The sequence below is a fragment of the Oncorhynchus kisutch genome, unplaced genomic scaffold (assembly GCF_002021735.2).
Source record: "Oncorhynchus kisutch isolate 150728-3 unplaced genomic scaffold, Okis_V2 scaffold1268, whole genome shotgun sequence".
Lineage (NCBI taxonomy): Eukaryota > Metazoa > Chordata > Actinopteri > Salmoniformes > Salmonidae > Oncorhynchus > Oncorhynchus kisutch.
Genome location: NW_022263213.1, coordinates 11,349 through 31,429, shown reverse-complemented (window position 1 = coordinate 31,429; position 20,081 = coordinate 11,349). Strand labels below are relative to the sequence as shown.

The 20,081-nt window shown below is 46.6% G+C and overlaps 1 protein-coding gene across 1 annotated transcript; it reads right to left on the bottom strand.

Annotated features, from left to right (window-relative positions):
• Positions 1 to 441: 441 nt before the first annotated feature.
• LOC116365618 (ephrin type-A receptor 6-like) lies at positions 442 to 17,680 on the bottom strand (the record flags this gene model as incomplete). The annotated part of the gene is made up of 7 exons (XM_031818151.1): positions 442 to 572; positions 8,563 to 8,712; positions 11,754 to 11,941; positions 13,090 to 13,239; positions 15,157 to 15,366; positions 15,804 to 15,865; positions 17,495 to 17,680. Coding segments are annotated over 7 exons (1,061 nt in total), but the record flags the coding sequence as incomplete, so codon positions are not given.
• Positions 17,681 to 20,081: the final 2,401 nt, after the last annotated feature.

Genomic DNA, 20,081 nt, shown 5'->3' with positions numbered 1-20,081 from the left:
TGAAATAAATAAGACACATTTAATCATCCTATTTTTTTGTCAAAAGTAGTGGTCTCTAAACGGAGAGTCCTGTTTCAGTCCGTCTCTGTCCACCTGATTAGAGGAAGACCCATCAGTGCACCTGTCTCTCCATGTGCTTCGTACTGCGCGTGTCTGTCCTAAATGGTGCACCCTGAAGGGAAAAGGGTGCAGTTCAGGACGTGGACTGAAACTTCCTCCATCTCAAGTCTTCTGGATCAGGGACAGAAGCCTCTTTGGTAAACCATTGTAGTCCACGGGTAACAGTTCACCAGTCCGCCGAGAGAACATCTAGAATTTTAGAAACAAGCGTTTGTTATTGAACGAGTTCAGCTAATCGCTCTCTGTTTTCAGTTTGTTTTCTTCTCCGTTCGGTGCTGAATGAACACACCCAGGCCTGTCTGTCTGTCTGTGCAGTCCTAGCGTTCTGGGGGTTGGTTTAGATGTGGAAGCCGTTGTGTTGGACGGTGAGGAACTGTAGACGGAGACTCTGAATGCTGCTCACTATCCTCCTCTGGTGGCCAATCAGAGACACACCGATACGCCTGATGTCCCTGAGGACAAGAGATACAGACACTGTATGAGTTAGGTTAACTGTTTAGGATACAGACACTATCTGTTTAGGATACAGACACTATATGAGTTAGGTTAACTGTTTAGGATACAGACACTATATGAGTTAGGTTAACTGTTTAGGATACAGACACTATATGAGGTAGGTTAACTGTTTAGGATACAGACACTATATGAGGTAGGTTAACTGTTTAGGATACAGACACTATATGAGTTAGGTTAACTGTTTAGAGGGGATACAGACACTATATGAGGTAGGTTAACTGTTTAGAGGACATACAGACACTATATGAGGTAGGTTAACTGTTTAGAGGAGATACAGACACTATATGAGTTAGGTTAACTGTTTAGAGGGGATACAGACACTATATATTTTTTATTTATTTTACCTTTATTTAACCAGGCAAGTCAGTTAAGAACAAATTCTTATTTTCAATGACGGCCTAGGAACAGTGGGTTAACTGCCTGTTCAAGGGCAGAACGACAGATTTGTACCTTGTCAGCTCGGGGGTTTGAACTTGCAACCTTCCGGTCACTAGCCCAACGCTCTAACCACTAGGCTACCCTGCCGCCCCATGAGTTAGGTTAACTGTTTAGAGGAGATACAGACACTATATGAGTTAGGTTAACTGTTTAGAGGAGACACAGACACTATATGAGTTAGGTTAACTGTTTAGAGGAGACACAGACACTATATGAGTTAGGTTAACTGTTTAGAGGAGACACAGACACTATATGAGTTAGGTTAACTGTTTAGAGGAGACACAGACACTATATGAGTTAGGTTAACTGATTAGAGGAGACACAGACACTATATGAGTTAGGTTAACTGTTTAGAGGAGACACAGACACTATATGAGTTAGGTTAACTGTTTAGAGGAGACACAGACACTATATGAGTTAGGCTAACTGTTTAGAGGAGACACAGACACTATATGAGTTAGGCTAACTGTTTAGAGGAGACACAGACACTATATGAGGTAGGCTAACTGTTTAGAGGAGACAGACACTATATGAGTTAGGTTAACTGTTTAGAGGAGACACAGACACTATATGAGTTAGGTTAACTGTTTAGAGGAGACACAGACACTATATGAGTTAGGTTAACTGTTTAGAGGAGACACAGACACTATATGAGGTAGGCTAACTGTTTAGAGGAGACACAGACACTATATGAGTTAGGCTAACTGTCTAGAGGAGATACAGTACATCAGTTAGATGAACTTAATAACTGCAGTTTGGTTGCTAAACGCGTGTGGTAGCAGAATCAGAATCCTTTAGGTAACATTTATAAATAAGATGTTTTATTAATTTTCATAAGTATGTTTATGTGGGAAAAGTCACTTTTCCACATTGGGGAGAGGTTAGGCTGGTCTTATTATGGGAAGGTGTCTAACTATTTACATGTCCCTTCTGAGGTTGCCCTTATCTTGATTTAGTATATGACCTGAGAGGCTCACTGTCTCTCTGTGATCTTGTCCAGGAGGGGGTGTATTTGATATATGCCATTGGATGAGGTAATGTTTTCAGTCCTAAGTGGTACCAAGAATGAGATAAGGAACTTAGTTTAGGAGACCAAACTGAACGATAATTTATAGCCAATGCTGTCTGGCTATGTGTGTCTTTGCTATAAAGCATCTCAGTTGCCAATATGTAAGGAATCTCAGAGAATTCATTTATAGACACTGAATTGATCTGAGAGTCAAACTGGGCTATGGTGAAGCTCATATAATTAAAGATGGACTTTATGATAACTCTGACTTGTGTGTGGTTTGCTCTCTCATGATTTGGTAGTGGTGGAAATTTCCACGACATTTGGCGACAAGGAAGGGATGTGAATCTTCACTCGGTGACCGTTCCTGACGATCTAGGTAAATATATTGAGGGATCCCTCAAACTTGGGATCTTAGGGAAACCACACTTCGGGAACGAAGCAGATAGACCAACCTTTGATCTGAGTGGAAGCAAGCCGAGTGGATACCACATCTCAAACAGAGTTTTTTTTAAAGAAAAAGGTGAGCGAACCACACACAGATTTGAAGTCGAGTTGTTTAAATATGCCTGTTACGTATACTCTGAGCGTGAATTCCTTTGTAAGGAAGGCACCTTGGCGGCGTAAGCAGGGCCGAGTCAGAGGAGAGTAATCTGGGAGTTTGTGGACTCAAAAGATACTCTGCCACTGTCCGGTTGTGAGTGACCAAGAGCTGTCCTGACACTGAATTGATCACAGTGGGGATTGGTGCAGTCTGTAGGGGTGAGGGGCCAGGGGACTATGTGTTCTGTGTGAAACATGGTACTTGGTGAAGCCCTATTGGAAGAAGGACCTCACTCTGTGCGTCTGTGTGATTGTCTAAGTGACCCTCAGAAGAGGTGAATTGTAATTATTTTAAATGTGCTAGCCAGGTATGCCCTGGGTTACTCTGTGTGAGTATTTTGTTATGGGATCACTAGGTAATAGTTGTCGGACCGTTCTGTGTGAGCGGGGTAGGTTGACTCTGTGTGGGTAACCTTTCAAGGATGTTCTGATGTTCTGTGTGAACGTCTGACCAGTTCTGTGTGGGTGATCCTTAAAGTTCTGTGTGGACATCTGACCAATCCTGTGTGGGTGATCCTTAAAGTTCTGTGTGGACGTCTGACCAGTTCTGTGTGGGTGATCCTTAAAGTTCTGTGTGGACATCTGACCAGTTCTGTGTGGGTGATCCTTAAAGTTCTGTGTGAACATCTGACCAATCCTGTGTGGGTGATCCTTAAAGTTCTGTGTGGACATCTGACCAGTTCTGTGTGGGTGATCCTTAAAGTTCTGTGTGAACATCTGACCAGTTCTGTGTGGGTGATCCTTAAAGTTCTGTGTGGACATCTGACCAGTTCTGTGTGGGTGATCCTTAAAGTTCTGTGTGAACATCTGACCAGTTCTGTGTGGGTGATCCTTAAAGTTCTGTGTGAACATCTGACCAGTTCTGTGTGGGTGATCCTTAAAGTTCTGTGTGAACATCTGACCAGTTCTGTGTGGGTGATCCTTAAAGTTCTGTGTGAACATCTGACCAGTTCTGTGTGGGTGATCCTTAAAGTTCTGTGTGAACATCTGACCAGTTCTGTGTGGGTGATCCTTAAAGTTCTGTGTGAACATCTGACCAGTTCTGTGTGGGTGATCCTTAAAGTTCTGTGTGAACATCTGACCAGTTCTGTGTGGGTGATCCTTAAAGTTCTGTGTGAACATCTGACCAGTTCTGTGTGGGTGATCCTTAAAGTTCTGTGTGAACATCTGACCAGTTCTGTGTGGGTGATCCTTAAAGTTCTGTGTGAACATCTGACCAGTTCTGTGTGGGTGATCCTTAAAGTTCTGTGTGAACATCTGACCAATCCTGTGTGGGTGATCCTTAAAGTTCTGTGTGAACATCTGACCAGTTCTGTGTGGGTGATCCTTAAAGTTCTGTGTGAACATCTGACCAGTTCTGTGTGGGTGATCCTTAAAGTTCTGTGTGAACATCTGACCAGTTCTGTGTGGGTGATCCTTAAAGTTCTGTGTGAACATCTGACCAGTTCTGTGTGGGTGATCCTTAAAGTTCTGTGTGAACATCTGACCAGTTCTGTGTGGGTGATCCTTAAAGTTCTGTGTGAACATCTGACCAATCCTGTGTGGGTGATCCTTAAAGTTCTGTGTGAACATCTGACCAATCCTGTGTGGGTGATCCTTAAAGTTCTGTGTGAACATCTGACCAGTTCTGTGTGGGTGATCCTTAAAGTTCTGTGTGAACATCTGACCAGTTCTGTGTGGGTGATCCTTAAAGTTCTGTGTGAACATCTGACCAGTTCTGTGTGGGTGATCCTTAAAGTTCTGTGTGAACATCTGACCAGTTCTGTGTGGGTGATCCTTAAAGTTCTGTGTGAACATCTGACCAATCCTGTGTGGGTGATCCTTAAAGTTCTGTGTGAACATCTGACCAGTTCTGTGTGGGTGATCCTTAAAGTTCTGTGTGAACATCTGACCAGTTCTGTGTGGGTGATCCTTAAAGTTCTGTGTGAACATCTGACCAGTTCTGTGTGGGTGATCCTTAAAGTTCTGTGTGAACATCTGACCAATCCTGTGTGGGTGATCCTTAAAGTTCTGTGTGAACATCTGACCAATCCTGTGTGGGTGATCCTTAAAGTTCTGTGTGAACATCTGACCAGTTCTGTGTGGGTGATCCTTAAAGTTCTGTGTGAACATCTGACCAGTTCTGTGTGGGTGATCCTTAAAGTTCTGTGTGAACATCTGACCAATCCTGTGTGGGTGATCCTTAAAGTTCTGTGTGAACATCTGACCAGTTCTGTGTGGGTGATCCTTAAAGTTCTGTGTGAACATCTGACCAGTTCTGTGTGGGTGATCCTTAAAGTTCTGTGTGAACATCTGACCAGTTCTGTGTGGGTGATCCTTAAAGTTCTGTGTGAACATCTGACCAATCCTGTGTGGGTGATCCTTAAAGTTCTGTGTGAACATCTGACCAATCCTGTGTGGGTGATCCTTAAAGTTCTGTGTGAACATCTGACCAGTTCTGTGTGGGTGATCCTTAAAGTTCTGTGTGAACATCTGACCAGTTCTGTGTGGGTGATCCTTAAAGTTCTGTGTGAACATCTGACCAATCCTGTGTGGGTGATCCTTAAAGTTCTGTGTGAACATCTGACCAGTTCTGTGTGGGTGATCCTTAAAGTTCTGTGTGAACATCTGACCAGTTCTGTGTGGGTGATCCTTAAAGTTCTGTGTGAACATCTGACCAGTTCTGTGTGAACATCTGACCAGTTCTGTGTGGGTGATCCTTAAAGTTCTGTGTGAACATCTGACCAATCCTGTGTGAACATCTGACCAGTTCTGTGTGGGTGATCCTTAAAGTTCTGTGTGAACATCTGACCAGTTCTGTGTGGGTGATCCTTAAAGTTCTGTGTGAACATCTGACCAGTTCTGTGTGAGTACCTAAGATTTCTTACGTTTTATATGGATTCGGTGAATTATTAGAAATTATGATAAATTGTATGTGCGTATATAATCAGTTACTAGAGATTTGATAAAGTAATGCTGAGGATATAATTAGACACAATTTAAACGACCCATTCGTAGACGTACGTAGGTTTTGAGTTGGTATCTTAAATGGATAATTTGATAAAGATGAAGTTTTTAAGCACTATTAAAATAATCTACAAAATCTGGGAAATTGAGCTCTAGAAACTGATTAGAGTGTTTCCACTTTTGGTTATCTTACCCTAACGATGTAACTATAAAACGCATATTGATTATCTCCGTCTGGGTACAACATTTGAAATGTCATAGATGTTGGTGAGGGTCTGAGCAGGGTGATGTTGTGGATGTTGGTGAGGTTCTGGGCAGGGTGATGTTGTGGATGTTGGTGAGGGTCTGGGCAGGGTGATGTTGGTGAGGGTGTGGGCAGGGTGATGTTGGTGAGGGTCTGGGCAGGGTGATTTTGTGGATGTTGGTGAGGGTCTGGGCAGGGTGATGTTGGTGAGGGTCTGGGCAGGGTGATGTTGTGGATGTTGGTGAGGGTCTGGGCAGGGTGATGTTGTGGATGTTGGTGAGGGTCTGGGCAGGGTGATGTTGGTGAGGGTTTGGGCAGGGTGATGTTGGTGAGGGTCTGGGGAGGGTGATGTTGTGGATGTTGGTGAGGGTCTGGGCAGGGTGATGTTGTGGATGTTGGTGAGGGTCTGGGCAGGGTGATGTTGGTGAGGGTCTGGGCAGGGTGATGTTGTGGATTTGGTGAGGGTCTGGGGAGGGTGATGTTGTGGATGTTGGTGAGGGTCTGGGCAGGGTGATGTTGGTGAGGGTCTGGGCAGGGTGATGTTGTGGATGTTGGTGAGGGTCTGGGCAGGGTGATGTTGTGGATGTTGGTGAGGGTCTGGGCAGGGTGATGTTGTGGATGTTGGTGAGGGGCTGGGCAGGGTGATGTTGTGGATGTTGGTGAGGATCTGGGCAGGGTGATGTTGTGGATGTTGGTGAGGGTCTGGGCAGGGTGATGTTGTGGATGTTGGTGAGGGGCTGGGCAGGGTGATGTTGTGGATGTTGGTGAGGGTCTGGGCAGGGTGATGTTGTGGATGTTGGTGAGGGTCTGGGCAGGGGGATGTTGGTGAGGGTCTGGGCAGGGGGATGTTGGTGAGGGTCTGGGCAGGGTGATGTTGGTGAGGGGCTGGGCAGGGTGATGTTGTGGATGTTGGTGAGAGTCTGGGGAGGGTGATGCTGTGGATGTTGATGAGGGTCTGGGCAGGGTGATGTTGGTGAGGGTCTGGGGAGGGTGATGTTGTGGATGTTGGTGAGGGTCTGGGCAGGATGATGTTGTGGATGTTGGTGAGGGTCTGGGCAGGGTGATGTTGGTGAGGGTCTGGATAGGGTGATGTTGTGGATGTTGGTGAGGGTCTGGGGAGGGTGATGTTGTGGATGTTGGTGAGGGTCTGGGCAGGGTGATGTTGTGGATGTTGGTTAGGGTCTGGGCAGGGTGATGTTGGTGAGGGTCTGGGCAGGGTGATGTTGTGGATGTTGGTGAGGGTCTGGGCAGGGTGATGTTGGTGAGGGGCTGGGCAGGATGATGTTGTGGATGTTGGTGAGGGTCTGGGCAGGGTGATGTTGTGGATGTTGGTGAGGGTCTGGGGAGGGTGATGCTGTGGATGTTGGTGAGGGTCTGGGCAGGGTGATGTTGGTGAGGGTCTGGGGAGGGTGATGTTGTGGATGTTGGTGAGGGTCTGGGCAGGGTGATGTTGTGGATGTTGGTGAGGGTCTGGGCAGGGTGATGTTGGTGAGGGTCTGGGCAGGGTGATGTTGTGGATGTTGGTGAGGGTCTGGGGAGGGTGATGTTGTGGATGTTGGTGAGGGTCTGGGCAGGGTGATGTTGTGGATGTTGGTGAGGGTCTGGGGAGGGTGATGTTGTGGATGTTGGTGAGGGTCTGGGCAGGGTGATGTTGGTGAGGGGCTGGGCAGGGTGATGTTGGTGAGGGTCTGGGCAGGGTGATGTTGTGGATGTTGGTGAGGGTCTGGGCAGGGTGATGTTGGTAAGGGTCTGGGCAGGGTGATGTTGTGGATGTTGGTGAGGGTCTGGGGAGGGTGATGTTGTGGATGTTGGTGAGGGGCTGGGCAGGGTGATGTTGGTGAGGGGCTGGGCAGGGTGATGTTGTGGATGTTGGTGAGGGTCTGGGGAGGGTGATGTTGTGGATGTTGGTAAGGGTCTGGGCAGGGTGATGTTGTGGATGTTGGTGAGGGTCTGGGGAGGGTGATGTTGTGGATGTTGGTGAGGGTCTGGGCAGGGTGATGTTGGTGAGGGGCTGGGCAGGGTGATGTTGGTGAGGGTCTGGGCAGGGTGATGTTGTGGATGTTGGTGAGGGTCTGGGCAGGGTGATGTTGGTGAGGGTCTGGGCAGGGTGATGTTGTGGATGTTGGTGAGGGTCTGGGGAGGGTGATGTTGTGGATGTTGGTGAGGGGCTGGGCAGGGTGATGTTGGTGAGGGTCTGGGCAGGATGATGTTGTGGATGTTGGTGAGGGTCTGGGGAGGGTGATGTTGTGGATGTTGGTGAGGGGCTGGGCAGGGTGATGTTGTGGATGTTGTTGAGGGTCTGGGCAGGGTGATGTTGTGGATGTTGGTGAGGGTCTGGGCAGGGTGATGTTGTGGATGTTGGTGAGGGTCTGGGCAGGGTGATGTTGTGGATGTTGGTGAGGGTCTGGGCAGGGTGATGTTGTTGAGGGGCTGGGCAGGGTGATGTTGGTGAGGGTCTGGGCAGGGTGATGTTGGTGAGGGTCTGGGCAGGATGATGTTGTGGATGTTGGTGAGGTTAGTTTGTATGCGGGTGCTTTGTATTGTAAAAATAAAATACAAATAAATAAGATGAACTCAATAATACACAGTAGATTGAAGTTGTATTGATTAAATAAATAATCTCTGGTCAGAATACAGGGAATAGGCTGCTATTTGGGAAGCAGCCGGTATCTCCTGATCCACTCACTCTATACTCATGGTGGAGACAGAGTCCAGGGTGGTGAACCCTGCTGCCAGGAACTGGTTCTTGTATTGGCTCATCTTGATGGAGTCCAGCCAATCACCGATGGAGATGAACAGAGGGTAGTCCGGCACATCCTCCAGTGATTCTGGAAAACTGAGTCGATACAGAGAGGAAGAGAAATGGGAGATATGAGAGACTGAGCTGGTGGTCCCAAACGCTTAAGTTACTAGCTGCTAATAGGCCAGCCAAATGCTTAGGTTACTAGCTGCTAATAGGGCAGCCAAATGCTTAGGTTACTAGCTGCTAACAGGCCAGCCAAATGCTTAGGTTACTAGCTGCTAACAGGCCAGCCAAATGCTTAGGTTATTAGCTGCTAACAGGCCAGCCAAATGCTTAGGTTATTAGCTGCTAACAGGCCAGCCAAATGCTTAGGTTACTAGCTGCTAACAGGCCAGCCAAATGCTTAGGTTATTAGCTGCTAACAGGCCAGCCAAATGCTTAGGTTACTAGCTGCTAACAGGCCAGCCAAATGCTTAGGGTTGATAATACGACCAGGATGGGTTGATAATATAACCAGGATGGGTTGATACTATAACCAGGTTGGGTTGATAATATGACTAGGATGGGTTGATACTATGAGCAGGATGGGTTTATAATATGACCAGGATGGGTTGATAATATGACCAGGATGGGTTGATACTATGACCAGGATGGGTTGATAATATAACCAGGATGGGTTGATAATATGACCAGGATGGTTGATACTATAACCAGGATGGGTTGATACTATGACCAGGATGGGTTGATACTATGACCAGGATGGGTTGATAATATGACCAGGATGGGTTGATAATATGACAAGGATGGGTTGATAATATAACCAGGATGGGTTGATAATATGACCAGGATGGGTTGAAAATATGACCAGGATGGGTTGATAATATGGGTTGATAATATGACCAGGATGGGTTGATAATATGACCAGGATGGGTTGATAATATGACCAGGATGGGTTGATAATATGACCAGGATGGGTTGATAATATGACCAGGATGGGTTGATAATATGGGTTGATAATATGACCAGGATGGGTTGATAATATGGGTTGATAATATAACCAGGATGGGTTGATAATATGACCAGGATGGGTTGATAATATGACTAGGATGGGTTGATAATATAACCAGGATGGGTTGATAATATAACCAGGATGGGTTGATAATATAACCAGGATGGGTTGATAATATAACCAGGATGGGTTGACAATATGGCCGGGATGGGTTGATAATATAACCAGGATGGGTTGATAATATAACCAGGATGGGTTGATAATATAACCAGGATGGGTTGATAATATAACCAGGATGGGTTGATAATATGACCAGGATTGTGCCTTTGGCTTCTGGATAACGAAAGAAAGTTGATATGAAATGCTGGTGAGAAATAATACTATGAGGAAGTGTTTATATAATAATGGCCTCTACGTTTCTACGGATGGATATTGGCCAGGCTACCTCGAAGCTAGACATGCCTTATTAATTGAACTGAAGTTAAATGTTTCAAGGTTTCAAACAATTATACTGCCTCAAGATCCCATTATAGCCTATGAACACGAATGGCGAATGGGAATCAACCTTTAATTCCGAGTTGAGATTGAGAAATAAAAAAAAAGTGGTTCTTTTTAATTTGAGATTTAATTTAGAATGGTTATTTGTTGAACAGTGACTGGGCTGGCCAATGACTGGGCTGGCCAATGACTGGGCTGGCCAATGACTGGGCCGACCAATGACTGGGCTGACCAATGACTGGGCCGACCTATGACTGGGCTGACCAATGACTGGGCTGACCAATGACTGGGCTAACCAATGACTGGGCCGACCAATGACTGGGCTGACCAATGACTGGGCCGGCCAATGACTGGGCTGGCCAATGACTGGGCTGACCAATGACTGGGCTGACCAATAACTGGGCCGACCAATGACTGGGCTGACCAATGACTGGGCTGGCCAATGACTGGGCTGACCAATGACAGAGCTGACCAATAACTGGGCCGTCCAATGACTGGGCTGACCAATAACTGGGCTGGCCAATGACTGGGCTGACCAATGACTGGGCTGGCCAATGACTGGGCTGGCCAATGACTGGGCAGACCAATGACTGGGCAGACCAATGACAGAGCTGACCAATAACTGGGCCGACCAATGACTGGGCTAACCAATAACTGGGCCGACCAATGACTGGGCTGACCAATGACTGGGCCGACCAATGACTGGGCTGACCAATGACTGGGCCGACCAATGACTGGGCCGACCAATGACTGGGCTGACCAATGACTGGGCCGACCAATGACTGGGAACAGAGCACATAGCTCTGGTGCTGTCTGACAGGATATTCTGCTCCTATATCTAGACTATGTACTGTATTCTACTCCTCTATCTAGACTATGTACTGTATTCTGCTCCTATAACTAGACTATGGCACTTTATTGTCATTCCTACAGTAGATGGGAGGTTGACCTCTGACCCTAACCCCTGGATGTTGTCTATGGATTGGTTGATTGGTTGTTCTTATGTGTGTACGTGGTCCACTAGTGTTAGCTGACTACTGGGCTTAGGGTTAGGGGTCAGGGGTCAGAGGTTAGGGTCAGGGATCAGGGTTAGGGGTCAGAGGTTAGGGTCAGGGATCAGGGTTAGGTTCAGAGGTTAGGGTCAGGGATTAGGGTCAGAGGTTAGGGTCAGGGCTTAGGGATCAGAGTTAGCATCAGAGGTTAGGGTCAGGGATCAGGGTTAGAAGTTAGGGGTCAGAGTTTAGGCTCGGGGTCAGGGGTTAGGGTCAGCGGTCAGGTTCAGAAGTTAGGGGTCAGGGGTTAGGGTTAGGGTCAGAGATTAGGGTCAGAGGTTAGGGGAAAGGGTTAGAGGTTAGGGTCAGAGGTAAGGGTTGGGGTCAGGGATAAGGGTCAGAGGTTAGGGGAAAGGCTTAGGCTCAGCTGTCAGGGTAAGAGGTTAGGGGTAAGGGTGAGGGTCAGAGTCAGAGGTAAGGGTTAGGGTCAGGGATAAGGGTCAGAGGTTAGTGGCAGTGGTTAGGGTCAGGGGTTAGGATCAGATATTAGGTTCAAGGGTTAGGGGTAAGGGTCAGAGGTTAGGGTCAGGGGCTATGGTCAACGTAAGGGTAATATGTTAGGGGTCAGGGGTTACCTGTTGTCCACCAGTGTCAGTAGACTAGTGGGGTTCCTGATGAGTTTATCCAGGAAGGAGACCAGGCTGTTGAAGTGAGGTCTCTGCCCTCTCTCCTTCTGCCAGCAGTGGAGCATCAACTGGTGCAGAACCCCAGGACAGTCCATGGGGACAGGGAGACGGTAACCCTCCTCAATAGACAGGATCACCTGTAATGTAGAACCACAGGACAGTCCATGGGGACAGGGAGACGGTAACCCTCATCTATAGACAGGATCACCTGTAATGTAGAACCACAGGACAGTCCATGGGGACAGGGGTAGAACCACAGGACAGTCCATGGGGACAGGGAGACGGTAACCCTCCCCTATAGACAGGATCACCTGTAATGTAGAACCCCAGGACAGTCCATGGGGACAGGGAGATGGTAACCCTCTTCTATAGACAGGATCACCTGTAATGTAGAACCACAGGACAGTCCATGGGGACAGGGAGACGGTAACCCTCTTCTATAGACAGGATCACCTGTAATGTAGAACCCCAGGACAGTCCATGGGGACAGGGAGACGGTAACCCTCCCCTATAGACAGGATCACCTGTAATGTAGAACCACAGGACAGTCCATGGGGACAGGGGTAGAACCACAGGACAGTCCATGGGGACAGGGGTAGAACCACAGGACAGTCCGTGGGGACAGGGAGACGGTAACCCTCTTCTATAGACAGGATCACCTGCCAGGGAAGAGGTCACAGGTTACACTTGTCAGCATGGAGTGACCATATAGAGTTCCAAATGATGATGAAACTTCCACCTAGCCTATCAGAGAGCAGGATAGATCTACTATTACCATACTGCTAAAACCTGTCAGATCCTCTCAGAGGGACTAAGGGTCCATTTGGGAATTGGCCATAGAACACCATAACTCACATCCTGATTGGACAAGAGGGAATAACAGAACACCATAACTCACATCCTGATTGGACAAGAGGGAATAACAGAACACCATAACTCACATCCTGATTGGACAAGAGGGAATAGCAGAACACCATAACTCACATCCTGATTGGACAAGACGGAATAACAGAACATTAGAACTCACATCCTGATTGGACAAGACGGAATAACAGAACACCATAACTCACATCCTGATTGGACAAGACGGAATAACAGAACATTAGAACTCACATCCTGATTGGACAAGAGGGAATAACAGAACACCATAACTCACATCCTGATTGGACAAGAGGGAATAACAGAACACCATAACTCACATCCTGATTGGACAATAGGGAATAACAGAACATTAGAACTCACAACCTGATTGGACAAGAGGGAATAGCAGAACACCATAACTCACATCCTGATTGGACATCTCCCAGTAAGGTCTCTCCCCGTACGACATCACTTCCCACATGACGATGCCGTAGCTCCAGACGTCGGAGGCTGAAGAGAACTTCCTGTAGGTGATGGCCTCGGGAGCTGTCCAACGGACCGGGATCTTATCCCCCTGGACAGAGGACAGAAATAAAACCTGGGTCACGTCTCAAACAGCAACTACATAGAGCACTTCTATTAACCAGGACCCTATGGACTGAAGTCTAACCCCTATATAGTACACTTCTATTAACCAGGACCCTATGGACTGAAGTCTAACCCCTATATAGTACACTTCTATTAACCAGGACCCTATGGACTGAAGTCTATCCCCTATATAGTACACTTCTATTAACCAGGACCCTATGGACTGAAGTCTATCCCCTATATAGTACACTTCTATTAACCAGGACCCTATGGACTGAAGTCTAACCCCTATATAGTACACTTCTATTAACCAGGACCCTATGGACTGAAGTCTAACCCCTATATAGTGCACTTCTATTAACCAGGACCCTATGGACTGAAGTCTAACCCCTATATAGTGCACTTCTATTAACCAGGACCCTATGGACTGAAGTCTATCCCCTATATAGTACACTTCTATTAACCAGGACCCTATGGACTGAAGTCTAACCCCTATATAGTACACTTCTATTAACCAGGACCCTATGGACTGAAGTCTAACCCCTATATAGTACAATTCTATTAACCAGGACCCTATGGACTGAAGTCTAACCCCTATATAGTACACTTCTATTAACCAGGACCCTATGGACTGAAGTCTAACCCCTATATAGTACACTTCTATTAACCAGGACCCTATGGACTGAAGTCTAACCCCTATATAGTGCACTTCTATTAACCAGGACCCTATGGACTGAAGTCTATCCCCTATATAGTACACTTCTATTAACCAGGACCCTATGGACTGAAGTCTAACCCCTATATAGTACACTTCTATTAACCAGGACCCTATGGACTGAAGTCTAACCCCTATATAGTACACTTCTATTAACCAGGACCCTATGGACTGAAGTCTAACCCCTATATAGTACACTTCTATTAACCAGGACCCTATGGACTGAAGTCTAACCCCTATATAGTACACTTCTATTAACCAGGACCCTATGGACTGAAGTCTAACCCCTATATAGTACACTTCTATTAACCAGGACCCTATGGACTGAAGTCTATCCCCTATATAGTACACTTCTATTAACCAGGACCCTATGGACTGAAGTCTAACCCCTATATAGTACACTTCTATTAACCAGGACCCTATGGACTGAAGTCTAACCCCTATATAGTACACTTCTATTAACCAGGACCCTATGGACTGAAGTCTAACCCCTATATAGTACACTTCTATTAACCAGGACCCTATGGACTGAAGTCTAACCCCTATATAGTACACTTCTATTAACCAGGACCCTATGGACTGAAGTCTATCCCCTATATAGTACACTTCTATTAACCAGGACCCTATGGACTGAAGTCTAACCCCTATATAGTACACTTCTATTAACCAGGACCCTATGGACTGAAGTCTAACCCCTATATAGTACACTTCTATTAACCAGGACCCTATGGACTGAAGTCTAACCCCTATATAGTACACTTCTATTAACCAGGACCCTATGGACTGAAGTCTATCCCCTATATAGTACACTTCTATTAACCAGGACCCTATGGACTGAAGTCTAACCCCTATATAGTACACTTCTATTAACCAGGACCCTATGGACTGAAGTCTAACCCCTATATAGTGCACTTCTATTAACCAGGACCCTATGGACTGAAGTCTAACCCCTATATAGTGCACTTCTATTAACCAGGACCCTATGGACTGAAGTCTATCCCCTATATAGTACACTTCTATTAACCAGGACCCTATGGACTGAAGTCTAACCCCTATATAGTACACTTCTATTAACCAGGACCCTATGGACTGAAGTCTAACCCCTATTTAGTGCACTTCTATTAACCAGGGCCCTATGGACTGAAGTTAAACACTTTACACACACACACACACACACACACTCCTTACCATGGTGTTATATGCAGGCTCAGGGTGGTCCTCTAGGACTCTGGACAGGCCGAAGTCAGACACCTTACACACCAGACCCTCATCTACCAGGATGTTGCGAGCGGCCAGGTCACGGTGCACGTAGCCCAAGTCAGACAGGTAGGTCATCCCTGACGCCACGCCATGCAGCATCCCCACCAGCTGGACCACTGTGAAGTGGCCATCATGCTGCTGGAGAGGGAGAGAGAGAGAGGACAAACTTCATATATGACATCAAGTATCATGCTTCTGGAGAGGGGGAGGGAGAGAGAGAGAGAGAGAGAGAGAGAGAGAGAGAGAGAGAGAGAGAGAGAGAGAGGGAGGGAGAGAGAGAGAGAGGGGGATAGGTAGAGAGAGAGAGAGGGATAGGTAGAGAGAGAGAGAGAGAGAGAGAGACAGAGAGAGAGAGAGAGAGAGAGACAGAGAGAGATAGAGAGGGAGACAGAGAGAGAGAGAGAGAGAGAGAGAGAGAGAGACAGGGACAGAGAGAGAAAAAGAGAGACAGAGAGACAGAGAGAGAGAGAGAGAGAGAGAGACAGACAGAGAGAGAGAGGGAGAGAGAGAGAACAGACTTCCTACATGACATAGAGTATCTGTAGTAAATCAGTTTGTATAGGAGTCACTCTCACCCTTAGAAAAGAGTCCAGGGATCCGTTCTCCATGTATTCCACCACAATCATCACAGGTCTGCCTGGTGAAACAGAGAAAGTCATTACATAACCCAGATAAAAACCACCTCTGAAAAGGGACGTATCATTTAGAATCAAATGTTAAATAAGGTGTCCCACAAGGCTCAGTGCTGGACCCACTATAGAATCAAATGTTAAATAAGGTGTTCCACAAGGCTCAGTGCTGGACCCACTATAGAATCAAATGTTAAATAAGGTGTTCCACAAGGCTCAGTGCTGGACCCACTATAGAATCAAATGTTAAATAAGGTGTTCCACAAGGCTCAGTGCTGGACCCACTATAGAATCAAATGTTAAATAAGGTGTTCCACAAGGCTCAGTGCTGGACCCACTATAGAATCAAATGTTAAATAAGGTGTCCCACAAGGCTCAGTGCTGGACCCACTATAGAATCAAATGTTAAATAAGGTATTCCACAAGGCTCAGTGCTGGACCCACTATGGAATCAAATGTTAAATAAGGTGTCCCACAAGGCTCAGTGCTGGACCCACTATAGAATCAAATGTTAAATAAGGTATTCCACAAGGCTCAGTGCTGGACCCACTATAGAATCAAATGTTAAATACGGTGTCCCACAAGGCTCAGTGCTGGACCCACTATAGAATCAAATGTTAAATACGGTGTTCCACAAGGCTCAGTGCTGGACCCACTATAGAATCAAATGTTAAGTACGGTGTCCCACAAGGCTCAGTGCTGGACCCACTATAGAATCAAATGTTAAATACGGTGTCCCACAAGGCTCAGTGCTGGACCCACTATAGAATCAAATGTTAAATACGGTGTCCCACAAGGCTCAGTGCTGGACCCACTATAGAATCAAATGTTAAATAAGGTGTTCCACAAGGCTCAGTGTTGGACCCACTATAGAATCAAATGTTAAATAAGGTGTTCCACAAGGCTCAGTGCTGGACCCACTATAGAATCAAATGTTAAATAAGGTGTTCCACAAGGCTCAGTGCTGGACCCACTATAGAATCAAATGTTAAATACAGTGTTCCACAAGGCTCAGTGCTGGACCCACTATAGAATCAAATGTTAAGTACGGTGTCCCACAAGGCTCAGTGCTGGACCCACTATAGAATCAAATGTTAAATACGGTGTCCCACAAGGCTCAGTGCTGGACCCACTATAGAATCAAATGTTAAATACGGTGTCCCACAAGGCTCAGTGCTGGACCCACTATAGAATCAAATGTTAAATAAGGTGTTCCACAAGGCTCAGTGTTGGACCCACTATAGAATCAAATGTTAAATAAGGTGTTCCACAAGGCTCAGTGCTGGACCCACTATAGAATCAAATGTTAAATAAGGTGTTCCACAAGGCTCAGTGCTGGACCCACTATAGAATTAAATGTTAAATACAGTGTTCCACAAGGCTCAGTGCTGGACCCACTATAGAATCAAATGTTAAATACGGTGTTCCACAAGGCTCAGTGCTGGACCCACTATAGAAACAAATGATAAATACGGTGTCCCACAAGGCTCAGTGCTGGACCCACTATAGAATCAAATGTTAAATACAGTGTTCCACAAGGCTCAGTGCTGGACCCACTATAGTTGACTTTAATGGAGGTTGATATTTCTCCCATGTTCTAGACTGCCGTGCTGATCCATACAGCAGGATTCTCTTACTCTTGGTGACCACTCCTTCCAGCCGTATGATGTTGGGGTTGTCAAACTGTCCCATGATGGAGGCCTCTCTGAGGAAGTCTCTTCTCTGGGGCTCCACGTAGCCTCCCTTCAGGGTCTTAATGGCCACCGGGATCTCCTTCTGACCTGGGGTACGCAGACACCCGCTGCACACCTCCCCGAACTCACCTGGAGGAGGACGCGCACACACACACACACATGCACACACACACACACACACACACACACACACACACACACACACACACACACACACACACGCACACGCGCGCACACACACACACACACACACGCGCATACACACACACACACACACATCAACATGTGAGTCATTTAGCAGACTCTTATCCAGGCCCACTTACAGGAAGTGCATTCAACTATACGTTGAGTAGAGAAAACATCCAAACTCAGTTTATAGGAAGTAGACCTTTCTTTTGAAATAGTCAGTCAACACACCAAGAATGACCAAGCAGATTCTCATTGATTTAGGCCAGTCACTGTCTAATTAGACTGAATACTGTCTGGTTGGAAGATTCCCCCTGGTGATGAATCTAACCACTGATCTGAGTGCTGTATCTACATCCCCACAGTGAGGTGACGACTAGCTACACTTAGACACAGTGTCCACTAGATGGCAGTCACATAACTTAAAACACCAGGATCGGGACTGGGGGAAAGCCTCAATAACATTCTACTGCTGGGGGAAACCATCAATAACATTCTACTGCTGGGGGAAACCCTCACTGCTGGGGGAAACCCTCAATAACATTCTACTGCTGGGGGAAACCCTCACTGCTGGGGGAAACCCTCAATAACATTCTACTGCTGGGGGAAACCCTCAATAACATTCTACTGCTGGGGGAAACCCTCACCGCTGGGGGAAACCCTCAATAACATTCTACTGCTGGGGAAAACCCTCAATAACATTCTACTGCTGGAGGAAACCCTCAATAACATTCTACTGCTGGGGGAAACCCTCAATAACATTCTACTGCTGGGGGAAACCCTCAATAACATTCTACAGCTGGAGGAAACCCTCAATAACATTCTACAGCTGGGGGAAACCCTCAATAACATTCTACTGCTGGGGGAAACCCTCACTGCTGGGGAAAACCCTCAATAACATTCTACTGCTGGGGGAAACCCTCAATAACATTCTACTGCTGGGGAAACCCTCAATAACATTCTACTGCTGGGAGAAACACTCAATAACATTCTACTGCTGGGAGAAACCCTCAAAAACATTCTACTGCTGGGAAAAACCCTCACTGCTGGGGAAAACCCTCAATAACATTCTACTGCTGGGAGAAACCCTCAATAATATTCTACTGCTGGAGGAAACCCTCAATAACATTCTACTGCTGGGGAAAACCCTCAATAACATTCTACTGCTGGGGGAGACCCTCAATAACATTCTACTGCTGGGGGAGACCCTCACTACTGGGGAAACCCTCAATAACATTCTACTGCTGGGAGAAACCCTCAATAACATTCTACTGCTGGAGGAAACCCTCAATAACATTCTACTGCTGGAGGAAACCCTCAATAACATTCTACTGCTGGGGAAAACCCTCAATAACATTCTACTGCTGGGAGAAACCCTCAATAACATTCTACTGCTGGGAGAAACCCTCAATAACATTCTACTGCTGGGGGAAACCCTCAATAACATTCTACTGCTGGGGAAACCCTCAATAACATTATACTGGAGGGGGAAACCCTCAATAACATTCTACAGCTGGGGAAACCCTCAATAACATTCTACTGCTGGGGAAAACCCTCAATAACATTCTACTGCTGGGGGAAACCCTCAATAACATTCTACTGCTGGGGAAAACCCTCAATAACATTCTACTGCTGGGGGAAACCCTCAATAACATTCTACTGCTGGGGGGAAACCATCACTACTGGGAGAAACCCTCACTGCTGGGGGAAACCCTCAATAACATTCTACTGCTGGGGGAACCCTTAATAACATGCTACTGCTGGGGGAAACCCTCAGTAACATTCTACAGCTGGGGGAAACCCTCAGTAACATTCTACAGCTGGGGGAAACCCTCAATAACATTCTACAGCTGGGAGAAACCCTCAATAACATTCTACAGCTGGGGGAAACCCTCAATAACATTCTACAGCTGGGGAAAACCCTCACTGCTGGGGAAAACCCTCAATAACATTCTACAGCTGGGGGAAACCCTCAATAACATTCTACTGCTGGGGGAAACCCTCAATAACATTCTACTGCTGGGGGAAACCCTCAATAACATTCTACTGCTGGAGGAAACCCTCAATAACATTCTACAGCTGGGGGAAACCCTCAGTAACATTCTACAGCTGGGGGAAACCCTCAGTAACATTCTACAGCTGGGGGAAACCCTCAACAACATTCTACAGCTGGGAGAAACCCTCAATAACATTCTACAGCTGGGGGAAACCCTCAATAACATTCTACAGCTGGGGAAAACCCTCACTGCTGGGGAAAACCCTCAATAACATTCTACAGCTGGGGGAAACCCTCAATAACATTCTACAGCTGGGGGAAACCCTCAGTAACATTCTACAGCTGGGG